General features: G+C 37.4%; 1 protein-coding gene across 5 annotated transcripts in view; it reads left to right on the top strand.

The window, feature by feature from the left end:
- Window positions 1–13,554, top strand: part of TENM2 (teneurin transmembrane protein 2) — a gene marked incomplete at its 5' end in the record, with an annotated part of 931,826 nt that overhangs the window by 841,569 nt on the left and 76,703 nt on the right. For all 5 annotated transcript variants that reach the window (XM_083351308.1, XM_083351307.1, XM_083351306.1 and 2 more), the window contains 3 exons: window positions 2,858–3,068; window positions 9,472–9,591; window positions 13,107–13,368. In XM_083351308.1, coding sequence (XP_083207434.1) covers window positions 2,858–3,068; window positions 9,472–9,591; window positions 13,107–13,368 — 593 coding nt within the window. The remainder of the gene's footprint in view (window positions 1–2,857; window positions 3,069–9,471; window positions 9,592–13,106; window positions 13,369–13,554) is intronic.

Raw genomic sequence — 13,554 nt, 5'->3', positions numbered from 1 at the left:
GAAGATTATTCTTTGAAATGTATGTTATCACTTCAGCAAAAAAAAATTACTTAAATTTCATTGTTCATGAGCAATTCAACCATAATATCAGTGTATTTAAAGTATCAGATACAATTGTATGTGATGATGTGTGTGTAATTGATGGGTTTGTGAGTAGCATCGATAATTTTGTTCCACATTTCAACTGTTACTTAAAGAGTCACCTGATGCACATATGTTTATATAAGAAGTTCTGCCAAATTTAATAAGGCTTATTCCACAACACAACTTCTTAGGAGGATGCTTTGGGATTTATGGGGACTTCCTAACAAGCATGACTGGGATTCCAGGGAATAATCTAGAGGACATCCTATTAGGAAAGGCATTTTAGTAAATAAGTTTAGGATTTCAGATATTTTGTTATCTTAAATTTAATATTACTGACAGAATTAAAATATCTGTCTTGTAAAAATATTGATTTTCATAAAAAAAAAGCAAAATAACTCTTCTCTGGCTTCAGATTTTCTTTCCCTCTACACTTTAACACTGTGTCTTTTTTCTAGTTGAAGAAGATATCTGATTCTGTGCTTAACTCAAAAACTCTTTGCATGCTGGAAAAAAATGTAGGCTTTGTAAATTAATTAATATTAGCAAGCACTGTAACAGGGCAGAGAAGTAAAGGGAAAGCAGTTTCATGAAGATTCTTGCTACAGACTTACCTACAAAATCTAAAAAGTGTGTTTGTGTGTGTGTGTGTGTGTGTGTGTGTGTGTGTTTTTCCATTCAGTCTCCAGGTAGTGATATATAGGTTTCTCACTAGTGTTGAATGGAGAAATGTCTAGCCATCCGAAGTCCTGAACTGGCCCTTCAGAACAGTTTGATTGCCTTCTTGATTGTTTGCGAGATAACTCTAAGATTGGCAGTGACAGGGTAATTTACTGAAGATTGCAATGTCAGACTATATCCAAGGGGGCTTGCTGGCATGAAGATGTTATTCTCATGATTGACAGGCCACTGGGAGTTTGGTATGCCAATTTAAAGTTCATGGTGTTGTCCAAAGTGTACAGATGCTTCAGCCCATAATCATGCAGTTTGATGAGGTCATTATAGGCATAACATACTCTCACTCCTATAATAGCCAAAGCAAAGAAGTGTTCGTAGCTGGAACAGGTAAACACAAATGTGTAGAAAAGAGTAATTTTCTGCATCTTACCTTTGAATCCCTTACTTAACATATTGACAGGCTTTTCTTTTCTCCTACCTGCATGTACAAACTGAACAAACAATAAACCATTTTAAATGAATAATTACAAGCACCAGAAATAACAGTGTGTTGTGGGGGTAATGTCAAAGTTTTAATAGGAAAACCATCTTCAGTTATTATATGAGTCTAATGATTGTCTCACATTGATTATATAAAATGAGTAGAATCTGAAAAAAATATTCTACCTCCATGATGAAAAAGGACTTCCAGATTAGAGGGGATCACAAGTCACTGACCTTGAAATTAAAAATGAAATCTTAATTTGAAATAGTAAAATAACTTAGTGGTACATGAAATGAAAACCGAATGCTGTTAATGCCATTTCCTTTTTTTAAAAAAAGTCTCAAAGTGATCATGGGTGAATCTTGAACATGGCATAAGTCTTCAAAATACCTAATCAGATTCGTAGCTCATCAGACCCCAACATCCATCATCTATTTTTTTAGGAAAAGCTCACTCCATCATAAAGACATATGATAGATAATAATTTGTTAAATTTTCTGGATTGAGTATATTAAAACCTTTCAGATATGTTCCAGGGGAAACAGGTTTGAACAACCATCTTGTCATTGGAGTTTTTAGTCACAGAGATCTATCAGTAAAAGCCAGATAATCATTCCCTGGCTGCCACACATAACAAATCTGGGGGAAAAAGATGATTAAAAGCTATATATAAACACAGAGAGATGATATTTAAAACCATGCACGGAAGTAACTTCATTGAGAAAATATGTTATTAAAGAATCAAAGGAGGATCATTTTTATTAAAACTTGATTAATGGACAATCTATATTAACAAATATTTATTTTAGAGGAATATATATGAAAAGGCTGTGCTTTGTAGGAGACTTTCACACACACACACACACACACACACACACACACACACACACACAGGCATTATATCCATAGGACATTATGACATGGTGGCTCAGTGGTTAAAATGCAGTATTGCAGGCTAACTCTGCCGATTGCCAGCAGTTCGGTCCTGATTGGCTCAAGGCTGACTCAAAATTCCATCCTTCTGAGGTCAGTAAAAAAGAGGACCCAGATTGTTGGGGTCAATATGCTGACTCTGTAAAGTGCTTAGAGAGGTCTATAAAGCACCATGCACCATTATATAAGTGTGAGTGCTATTGCTATTATGACATTATATTCTAGGAGACATTATGAACACAAATTACAATTGTTGTTATTATTGTTGGTCTATAAAATAACATATAGAGTGGAATATTCTACTGCCCTACTAATATGAGTAGTAAAATGGGCAGGATTTTAGTTTAATCTGCACATCCCAGACTTTGGAGCCTCACAGAAAAACTGATTTGGGCCTTTCGCAAAGCTGAAAAAGTTCATTCCAAAATTGAGAATCATATCTTTAACGACTTACATTGGCATTTGTTGTAGTGACCCTTAAGGCAGTAACAGAGGTAATTTGGTATAATAAAGTTACCATGTTGATGAAAATGCTTGGGTATATACAGTATATATCTAAAGTTAAATGTGCTGAGATTAGCAATGCCATTGTTCAGCTTGTAAGGAAGCAATGGTGAGCTGTAAGCAGTGGTACAATCGAGTGACTGGGGAAAATAGCTTATGTGTTCTTCCTTGCAGATGGCCTCACTGATTGTTTGGATCCAGATTGCTGCCTCCAGTCGACTTGTCAGAATAGTCTTCTCTGCCATGGCTCACGTGATCCCTTAGACATTATACAGCAAAGCCACTCCGGTTCAGAAGCTGTAAAGTCATTCTATGATCGAATTAAGCTCTTAGTGGGGAAAGACAGCACTCATATAATCCCAGGAGAAAACCCCTTCAATAGCAGGTAATAACTAAATATACAAGTCTGTAAAGGCACGGGAGCTTTTTTTTTTTTTTGGCAGGGGTTTTCAATAGTGGTTTAACATGGAATGCAGCTTTCACTAGTGAAATTCTTTTCTGTCTCATGCTAAAAATCTCATTCTGGGCTTTTTGTCATGATTTTTTAATGTTGCCTTTATGTCAGGATGCTGGCTTCGCATACTGTCTCCATATGGGAAAGGACTAGCATTGGATTTATTGCATGCAGGAAGCTCGGAAAGAAAAAGGAATCCCAGCTTTAAAATGAGAAAATAATATGATGACACTAATGAGAGTCCGATATGTTCTGGCTCTCAGAAAGAATATATTTCATGTCTCACACAATTATTCTAAATATGAAAACACAGCATTGATACAGAATTTGAGAGGTTGGTGGTGGTGGTTGTTTTTCTTCAGATTTTGGCCCTGTTTATCCTTTAGTTGCATTAGGACTTTGTTAATAAGCTATAAATACTACCTGGATTTTTAAATAATTAAACCTTGTTTGCACTTAACCAGTCTAAATATCATGAAAGCTAAATATCCGTTGATTGGAAATGGAAGTCCTACATCAGATAGATTGACAGAGGAACATATCCCAAATTTGGTAAAAGGTGACAGCTCTAATTTTTTTACAAAAGAGTTTTGCTGAAATGAAGCACAGTTGACAACTTGAGCTTTGCCACATATCCATATGTGACTTGCAGACAAGGCAGGGTTAAAAGCTTACTGGTAGACTCCTTCTCTCAAGGGTTACCCAGCAAAAGATAATTATAACAGATTGCCATCAATCATGCTGAACCTCCTGAAACACCCCCTTCTATTCTGTCCTTCCTTCCTTCCTTCCTTCCTTCCTTCCTTCCTTCCTTCCTTCCTTCCTTCCTTCCTTCCTTCCTTCCTTCCTTCTTGCCTTCCTGCCATCCTTCTCTTCTCCCTTTAGCTAAGCTAGGGAAAAAATAGAAATGAATATACTTTGGATCTTCCCAAACCCAAAGAGTAGCAGTGTTAGAAGATTTTAATAAAAAAACTTCCATCATTCAATCAATAAATCCACATCTGTAAACCATATACACAGAATTCCAAATACTGTACAATCCATACAATAAGCCTGGCTGATGTTATTTATTCCTTAACTCCTTGATCAAACTCTTAGATTTTGGTACATGTTCAGAGTTCATTATATGGAGAGCATAATTAGAAAGAAAACCTCAGGGTCTTCTGCTTGGATGATGATGGCCAATCTGTCACAACCTTAGGGTGGTATAGATTTCATGCAGCATACATACATATCAATTCTGCATGAAAAATATTTTTTAAAAAATATGTTTTCATTACAAAAGAAAGACATCCCATCATTTTCTAATTTATAGTCAGCGTCTATATTTCAATCTTCTAAGATTTATTCTATTTTATTTAGCCCTAAGGTCTGCCTTACTGTTCTTCCTAAGCCCTAACTGCTAAGCTTGTAAGCCGCCCTGAGTCTTCGGAGAAGGGCGGGATATAAATGGTATAATAAAAAAAAACTTCTATTCTATCTCTTCTATCTATCCTATTCTGTCCTACACATCAGCAGCTACTACTTTGGTGTCCTTATTGCGGGGATGGTATCTGTTGTCAGCTAGACTTGACCATCAGGGTCCTGGAAGCTCTCTGATACTGCATATCATCGCCACCAGTGTCACATTCTGACTCTTGCTTCATCTGGATCTATGGTGACACTTTTGGATTGGCTACTCTGAGCCACTTCATACAACTGATCCCCTCTGATTTACTCTGCTTTGATCCTTTCTATGTACCTGGAAGTTTGGCGGGTCGAATCCCGAGTGCCGTTTAACAGAGTGAGCGCCTGTTACTCGTCCCAGCTTCTGCCAACCTAGCAGTTCGAAAGCACATAAAAATGCAAGTAGAAAAATAAGGACCACTACGGTGGGAAGGTAACAGCGTTCCGTGCGCCTTTGGCGTCTAGTCATGCCAGCCACATGACCACAGAGACGTCCTTGGACAAGTGCTGGCTCTTCGGCTTTGAAACGGAGATGAGCACCAGCCCCTAGAAACAGAAACTACTAGCACGCATGTGCAGGGGAACCTTTACCTTTACCTTTTATGTACCTGGCATTAGGTCAGATTGTATTGACTGCTAATATAGTGTATTATAGTGTACTGTAATATAATAACCAATCCCAGTTCCCTTAAAATGCCTCATACTGCTGGTACACAGCTTCTTAAGGCCTTATAAGGCACATGTCCTCTTGACCCCGCTGCTTCTCTCTCCCTCACTTGTCTTTCGCTCACTGTTTTACCCACTGTTGAGCTCTTTTTCTCTTCGACTAGGGTTCTGCTGGTATAACTAGCTGTTGGTTTTATGACTGTCTATAGGCTTTGGCATACTGCAGTTGCAGCTACCATCATCCCAACCTTTCAGACCCCTCGCGAGACTCTCTGCTAAGCTCATTAATTTTTCTTACACTGGCTACTTGGCAGTTCACATGTAAGGAGTCTAACCATTTTCCTCTTCCTTCCTTTTTCTTTTGGCTTGATATCCCTCTGGAATCTTCTCAACAGCTGCCAAAACATTTTTCCCTCCCTTTCACTGCTACTGAGGACATCTTCAGTAATCCTGCTCAGCATATGTTTACAAACACAAATTTACATGCTGCCAGAATCAAGTTTCTGTGTCCCACAGCAACTCTAGACCGACCTTCCCTCCTTTCCAACTTTTTCCTTCTTTTATGTCATTTCTTTAATTTTCCTTCTTCTGTCTTCTGAAATCTACCCTCACTCTTCAAGTTCAGTTAACAAGCCCCATATCTTAAAGGAACTACAATTTTTTACTTTACTTTTCTTTTTTTTTTGACAGAAAAATGGTTCTCTTTTCTTTTGGATAGGACTTAAGATGGGCCTTAATATTTCACAGCAATCAAAGTGAGAGGAACTGGCACAGCATTTTTTTTCTTTCATAGCTATCTTCTCATTCTAATCCTCTTTGTTCCAATTTCCTCCATCCACCCCCCTTTTTTTTCCTGGAGCAACCAGCTCAGGCTTATAGAAAACTGTAATTTGCCAAAGTCAGGTATTTCTAAGTCTAACAAGGAAATCCGAAATCATTCAGGAGCTAACCCTATGTTTCCTGAGACTTGTTGGAATGATAAATGTGCAAACTTGTATTTACCAGCTGGGCCACTTTATGGGAGGGAACTTAAGAGAAAAAACAAATAGTAAATTCCATTTTATTGTAACTATTCAGCTACCCAAGATGCCTTAAGGACATCACTGTGCTCTACCGAAGGCAAAAGAGTTCCCAAATACAATTTTGCAAGATATGAACAACATAATTTCCTGTTTGAAAATTATGGTTATATTATTACTATGGTTACAGTGATTATCTATTATTGATTTGATCCGAAGAGTGGCTTTGGATCAGGTGCCCACCAGACGCAGAGCTATGCATGGCTCATACATAAATCTTCTGTGTCACATGATATCTCTTTTAAAATTCAGAATTCAAACTATTTTATAATATGGCCAGAATAGTTTGCCATTCAAAATAAAAGTTCTTTTGTCCATGTTTTTAGCTAATGTGCATCAACCTATATTCAGCAACAAAAGGTTATTGCCCAAATATATAATAATATTCATAGCTACTTTCATAGCTATCTTCTTATACACACACATACACATTATCAAAAAGTGCCTGACTGCTCAATCCACTACAGCACAACTAACACGAAATGCTTGGATAACACTGCCATACATCAGAAACATCTTACAAATAACCAACAGACTATTACAACCACACGATATCATCATTGCAAGCAAACCAGCTAAAGGTGGTCCAAAAAGAAAAGGTCATTTACAACATACAGTGCAAGGACTGCAATAGCCACTATATTGCAGAGCACATCCATGAATGCCAACTAGCAGTCAGAAGACACAATGAAAACTCCTTAATCTCAAAACACATAGACAGACTCAACCGTAGTTTCAACTGGGAAATGATAAGCATTCTAGACCATGTTAAATTGAAAAATTAGAGAATTCCTGAAAGCTTGGCATTCAGACACATCAGACATCAATAGACAGTAGAGATAAACCACATTTACATACCATTCAAAAGAGATAATTTAAAAATATAAGAAAGAAACAAAAAGATAGAGGACATTCTCTCTAGCAACCAACAGCAAGCAGGGATTAACACCAGGCAAACAATCAAGCAGAAAGCAATACCCTAATCAAGGAACTACTAAGGAAAAAAAACAACAACTCCCTTACCAAAACTGTCAGTGCAATGTATTGTACAGGATCAGGGAGCAAAGCCCTCACTCACTAGCACTGATTATGTTACCTAATCAGGTTCAAAACGTCTGCAAGCAAACAACCAAGCTCAGAGAACATGCAGGACTCCACAATTCACAGAGAATACTGAGCTACGTATATTCTCTTTTGTTGGCATATAATAATAGCTGGCAGATTATGATGAAGTGATATTTGATTTATCAAAAATGAAAATGCAACCTATCCCATATTTGTTGACGCATCCCATCAGATTCAGCTCTGCATATTCCAAAGGTAGATTTGTTTAGAATTGCAGCCTACTCGTGCAATCCTTTGGATGGATATTAAACATAAGCACTGCTGTATCGAATGGAGCTTGGTTCCTAAAAAACATGCTCTAGAATCCATCTACAGTTAAGATATGCAAATATAGATTTTTTTTATCTTATGTGTATGACATTTATTTTTCAAATTTTAACTAAGTACAGGAACAATATTGCCTTCATTAGAAGGTAATAAGAGGCTAATAATCTCCAATTTAAATAAATTTGTTAACATATGGTATATTTTGTTGTTCCTACTCTTAACATTTTAAATGCTTACCATTTTGAACCATGATGTTGTTCACCAGTAAAAACTGATTATACGTTTCACTAGACACTTTTAGATTATTTACTTTTTATTTACTTTTCTCTGAATAAACTGTGTTCTTTTTTTTCTTCAAGATCAAGTATATGTTCATTGGTAACCACTATATTATTCTAATATAAAATAATAGAGCCAGTAATTCTAATAGTTCATTTTAGATGGAACAGTTTTCTTCACCAGAAACTCTGGGTAGAGTGATATCTTGATCATCCATCTACCCTAAGAAAATTAAATTTAAAGACTTAAATAATATGCCCAGACAAAATTTATATATTTCTGGGTTCTACACACAAATCTCCTTTTGACTAAGGATGGGGGGTTGGGGGGCACTTACTTCCCCTTGCATTTTTTTGCACAGTTTCCAGACATTTTTTGGAATGATCAGAAGAATCTAATCTGACAGCAGGGTCAGATAGTAGATAGGATTTTATAGCCCTAGTGGAACAAGTTGAAAACCTAAGGGCAAACAATTGGTTCTTTTTTAAAAAAAATCACTAATTAAATATGATGACAAAATTTTATGGACTGTGAATTGCTTTATTCTTTGAAAGGTAATTGATGTTTCTGGAGTCAATGTTTCTGACAGAGCATGTAGATAATATTAGCAAAGACATTAATCCAGATAACCCAATCGTTAATTCAGTGGGCTCTAAACTAAATTTCTTTAAATTTATTTTATTTTCCAAAAAGGAACCTGAACAATACATGTCACTTTGTACAGTTATGATAACTTTTGAAAAGAAGGCTTTTAGCCTGCAGTAGCTGCAATACATCTTCATCTTAGTCAAGAGCGTAGCCACTGATTAGAAACGATTGAATCCTTCTGAGTTATTCTTCATGGGAATCTGAATGTAGCATTAATAAATAAACTAGGGGAGACATAATAGCGGTGTTCTGATATTTGAGGGGCTCCAGAAAGACAAAGGGGGGGGGGTGTCAAACTATTTTTCAAAGCACCAAAAGGCAAGACAAGAAATGATGGGAATTAACTAAAGAGAAATTTAGTAGCAGGTGAACACTGTTTTCAGAAGAAGTGCCCCATCACTGGAGGCTGGATAACCATTTGTCTGAAATGGCACAGGATCTCCTGCTTGAGCAGGGGGTTAGACTAAAAGACCTCCAAGGTCCCTTCCAATTCTATGTTCTATATTTTAAATGTTAGTCTATTAAGACCCCTTCATGTTTAGCATTAGAAAACAAAGAGGCAGTTCTCCTTACAGCCCAGTACTTATATCTGAGAAATGGAGGGATTGCTGTTCAGATAAAAGTGTATATAGCTCTAAAGCCCATCTACATTTGGGAAGTGATCAACTCCTGTTTCATTTAGCTGCTATAGCTTTTAACAAGCAAAATTCATTTCAAGTCAAGAATGAACATTTTTTATGCCAGAAGAAACTCACCTAGCTGTGATAATTTTCTTCCCCAAAGTATTACTTGAGCACTGGCATTGAATTTCATTTCTTTTCCAGCCTGGTATCTCTGATAAGGGGCCAAGTGGTGACTACAGATGGAACCCCACTTGTTGGAGTCAATGTGTCATTTGTCAAGTATCCAAAATATGGCTACACCATCACTCGCCAGGATGGCACGTAAGTTGACTCACTTCATTCACAAAACTATTTTGTATAGCAATAACTGTGCAGATTAACAGATGGTGCTATCTAGTGAAGCCATGTGGTATCATGCATAGAATTCCCACTAGGGCAAAGGGCTATCAAGAAAGCAGAAAGTAATTTTTCACATGGTGTTTTGAAGACTTGCTGAAAGTAAATTTGAAAGGATTGACTTCTGAAAATAATGTGATAGCAGTTGGACTTTTTCTCGCAGAAGCTGTATTATATCTATAAAAACATTTGTGGACTACAGTAGTATCCAGCTGAGACCCAGAAACATTTAATTTTGAGATTCAAGGCAGGCTAACACTCGTTTTTTTTGGGGGGAGACTCATAAAACAGTGCAATTTCTTAGTTTTCCAATTGTCCCATTCCTTTCTAAAAAAATCAGCTCTATTTAGAGTTTCTTGAGGCAAAACATATTAAAAGGGTGTAATTGAATAAACGTAGACAATTCCCTGCCGTGTCCTGTTTCTCTGTTCATCATTCGATTGGAAAGGCACATAGAATTAGCTCCAACAAAAATACTGTGTCATACTTTATCTAATTTATTGGATGTAACAATAAAATGATGTATTTACATGAAATAATGCATTGAAACTATTTGCTGCAGTACATGTGAATTGTAGTCTACAAAAGTCATTGGAGTACTGATCCATAACAGGGCCATTGTTGGGGGCTGGGGTCACTGCTTCAACACTGAGCTAACAAACATCTTAGCAATAATGGAGATTCAGGGCTTTTGTGTGATTCATTATAAATTTACTAATATTGTTTGCTCAAAGCTGTCATTCAGTTTTGCCACATGGCATGGAGGCATTTGTGATGGTTTTAATGGCTGCTTATAGCAGTTCTATGTTGGAAACCACACATCATACAGTGCTTTATGATATATCATGGCCACATTTGCATTAATAACTGATCTTGGTTCACAGCAGAGGTCTTAATCACAAACTTCCCTGAGTCAAGAGAATGAGCGTGTTAACTTTTTTATGTATGCTTGGAGGAAAAAGATATTGTGTTACAGATGATACCAGCTCTAAATCTCCTGCGATCAGAAAGACCAGAATTAAAGAGAGAGTCCTGAGCCATATCACTTAACAAATTAATTTAATATAGTTCAAGAAAGTACCCAAGAGAAACAAAAACCTTGTTGCACTTTTGGAAACTAATGAGCTATATTCATTTTTTTTCTACTTCTCCCTATAGAGCAAGACATGATTTGTGGTATTGCTTTGTTGTTTGTTTGTTTGTTTTAGGAACTGGACAGAATAAGCCATAATGTGGTTTCTTTTGATTTGGCTTTGCCTGCCTCTGAACTCTTAGCATGTTTGTACTTTTGAAGCCCTTGCTTATATTATAGCATGTGTTGTAAAGTTAGTTGGTGGTGTTTCCACTGTTTGTTCAATAAACAGTGATTAAGCGAATCATAGTTGAGCATAATACATTAGCCTTGATGTTACCTCTTACTTTAGGTGCAGTAAGTACTGAAAAGGGTTAAGGTCAAAAATGTCAGCTATGGGGCAGGGTTTGCATTGTGACAGCTCTTTAGTCATATTGCTCTTTTTGTTCCAGCCCCACCCAGTTGCTGTAAGGCAGGGGTGTCAAACTCAATTTCATTGAGGGCCGCATCAGCATTGCGGTTGCCCTCGGGGGCCGGGTGGGTGTGGCCAGGGTGGGCATGGCCTACTGGGTGGGTGTGGCTAGAGTGCATATGGCCTACTGGGTGGGCGTGGCCAGCTCTACATCATTCACATCAAGGGTGCCTATGGGGGCAGGAGTGGGACAGATCTGAGGGTCTCTGGGCCAGGGCCAAGGCAGTGGGGGCCATTCCCTCCCTGTTTCCAGGATGGCTTCGTGGGCCGCATGAAACCACTTCGTGGGCCGGATCCGGCCCCCGGGCCTTGTGTTTGACATATCTGCTGTAAGGGCTCAGTTTTCTCACACATATTTTCATTCCTATAAGTCCTAAAACCACAATATTGATGGCTTTGTTAGAAACAAATACCTACTATTTTACATTTTTAGACCAAAATATTTATCCAGTTCTGGAACTAATTCAGCACAAAGAATAATGTGTCTATTTTGAAAATTTAAGATTTTTCTTCCCTTTGCCATAAACTTGTATGTAAAGATAGTTCTACTGCTGCTGGGTTTAAATCACAACAGTTTTAGCTAATTTCAGATTTGATATTGGTTTGTTAGTCCTGTGCTTTCTAGCACTTGAAATCTATGTTTGACTAATAATTTGAACCATTACAAGCCAGTTACTTTTCACAATTGTGAAAGGAATGTGGGGATTCATTGTTTAGAGTACTAATCTATCCTGCTGTATATTAGGCTACATTAATTAATAGATAGATAGATAGATAGATAGATAGATAGATAGATAGAGACGCGGTGGCTCAGTGGGTTAGGACGCTGAGCCTGTCGATCAGAAGGTCGGCAGTTTGGCAGGTCGAATCCCGAGTGCCACGTAACAGAGTGAGCACCTGTTACTCGTCCCAGCTTCTGCCAACCTAGCAGTTCGAAAGCACGTAAAAATGCAAGTAGAAAAATAGGGACCACTCTGGTGGGAAGGTAACAGCGTTCCGTGCGCCTTTGGTGTCCAGTCATGCCGGCCACATGACCACGGAGACGTCCTCGGACAAGCGCTGGCTCTTTGGCTTTGAAACGGAGATGAGCCCCTAGAGTCGGAAACGACTAGCATGCATGTGCGTGGGAACCTTTACCTTTTGAGAGAGAGAGAGAGAGAGAGAGAGAGACCCTTTTCCTAGCTTTAAATTATAAGATTCTTGCACCCTATTCTAGAAAAAGCAGAACTGATTTCTTTAATAAATATCTTAATCACTTCTGAGTACATTTTTGCCATTCTAACATACTATTTATAGGGTGACTTAAAAGGACTTTTGGAAACTAATCTGAATTGCAGTAGCACAATTGTTTTATAGAATGCACAGTACAATCACACTCCAGAATACATACGCAGACTGTAGTGATTACCAACTGTTTTTGAGCTCAGTAGAATTGCTATACAGTACTTAGGGAGGGGGAATTTGTAGGCTTTCAATTATTGTTGAACTACATTGTCAAGTAACTCTAGCCAAAAGAGCCTCTGTGAGAAATACTAAATTTGGGGTCAGAAATACTGAATTCGTGAGTCATCGACGGTCCATCTTTGATATAAACTTTTAAATAACTTGGCAACAGAATATCTGAATGGCTTCTTCACATTTTGTTTTTTGTTGTGTTGGACTTTGGAGTGATCTTTACATTTGAGATCCACGGATATTTTTTTTCTGCTTTGTTGTTATGATTTTGGGGACTTGGGTGTAGCTAATTCTGTCCTGCTAAAGTTTTGAATACAGTAAAATGTAATCTAAGAAATTGTATAATGAACTGTATTGGGTGTGGTCCTCTTTCTAGTTTTATTGATTAGTTTGGGTCTTTGTTCTAGAATTATTCATGATGTAGACTCCAACTTCTTTTAGGTTTGATTTGATTGCAAATGGAGGAGGATCTCTAACTCTTCATTTTGAACGAGCCCCATTCATGAGTCAAGAGAGGACAGTGTGGCTACCGTGGAATAGCTTCTATGCAATGGATACCCTCACTATGAAAACTGAAGAGAACTCTATTCCCAGCTGTGACTTAAGTGGTTTTATCAGACCGGATCCTGTTATAATTTCATCACCACTTTCCACCTTTTTTAGTGATGCCCCTGGTCGAAATTCAATTGTTCCAGAGACTCAGGTATCAAACATAGATGCTAAAATTGGAAAAAAAAGTTACAATTATTTTCTAATTGTTATTATTTTCTAATAACAGCCCTATAACAATTATTTTCTAATAACAGCCCTATAACAATTATATTGATTTAATTCGCATTTTATAATACCACTTATTTTGAATATTTATATTGTCATTTTTTTCATAAAT

This window comes from Vipera ursinii, assembly GCF_947247035.1.
Source record: "Vipera ursinii genome assembly, chromosome: 2".
NCBI classification, from domain to species: domain Eukaryota; kingdom Metazoa; phylum Chordata; class Lepidosauria; order Squamata; family Viperidae; genus Vipera; species Vipera ursinii.
Note: the sequence above shows the minus strand (reverse complement) of the source record. Positions and strands in the feature narration are given on the sequence as shown.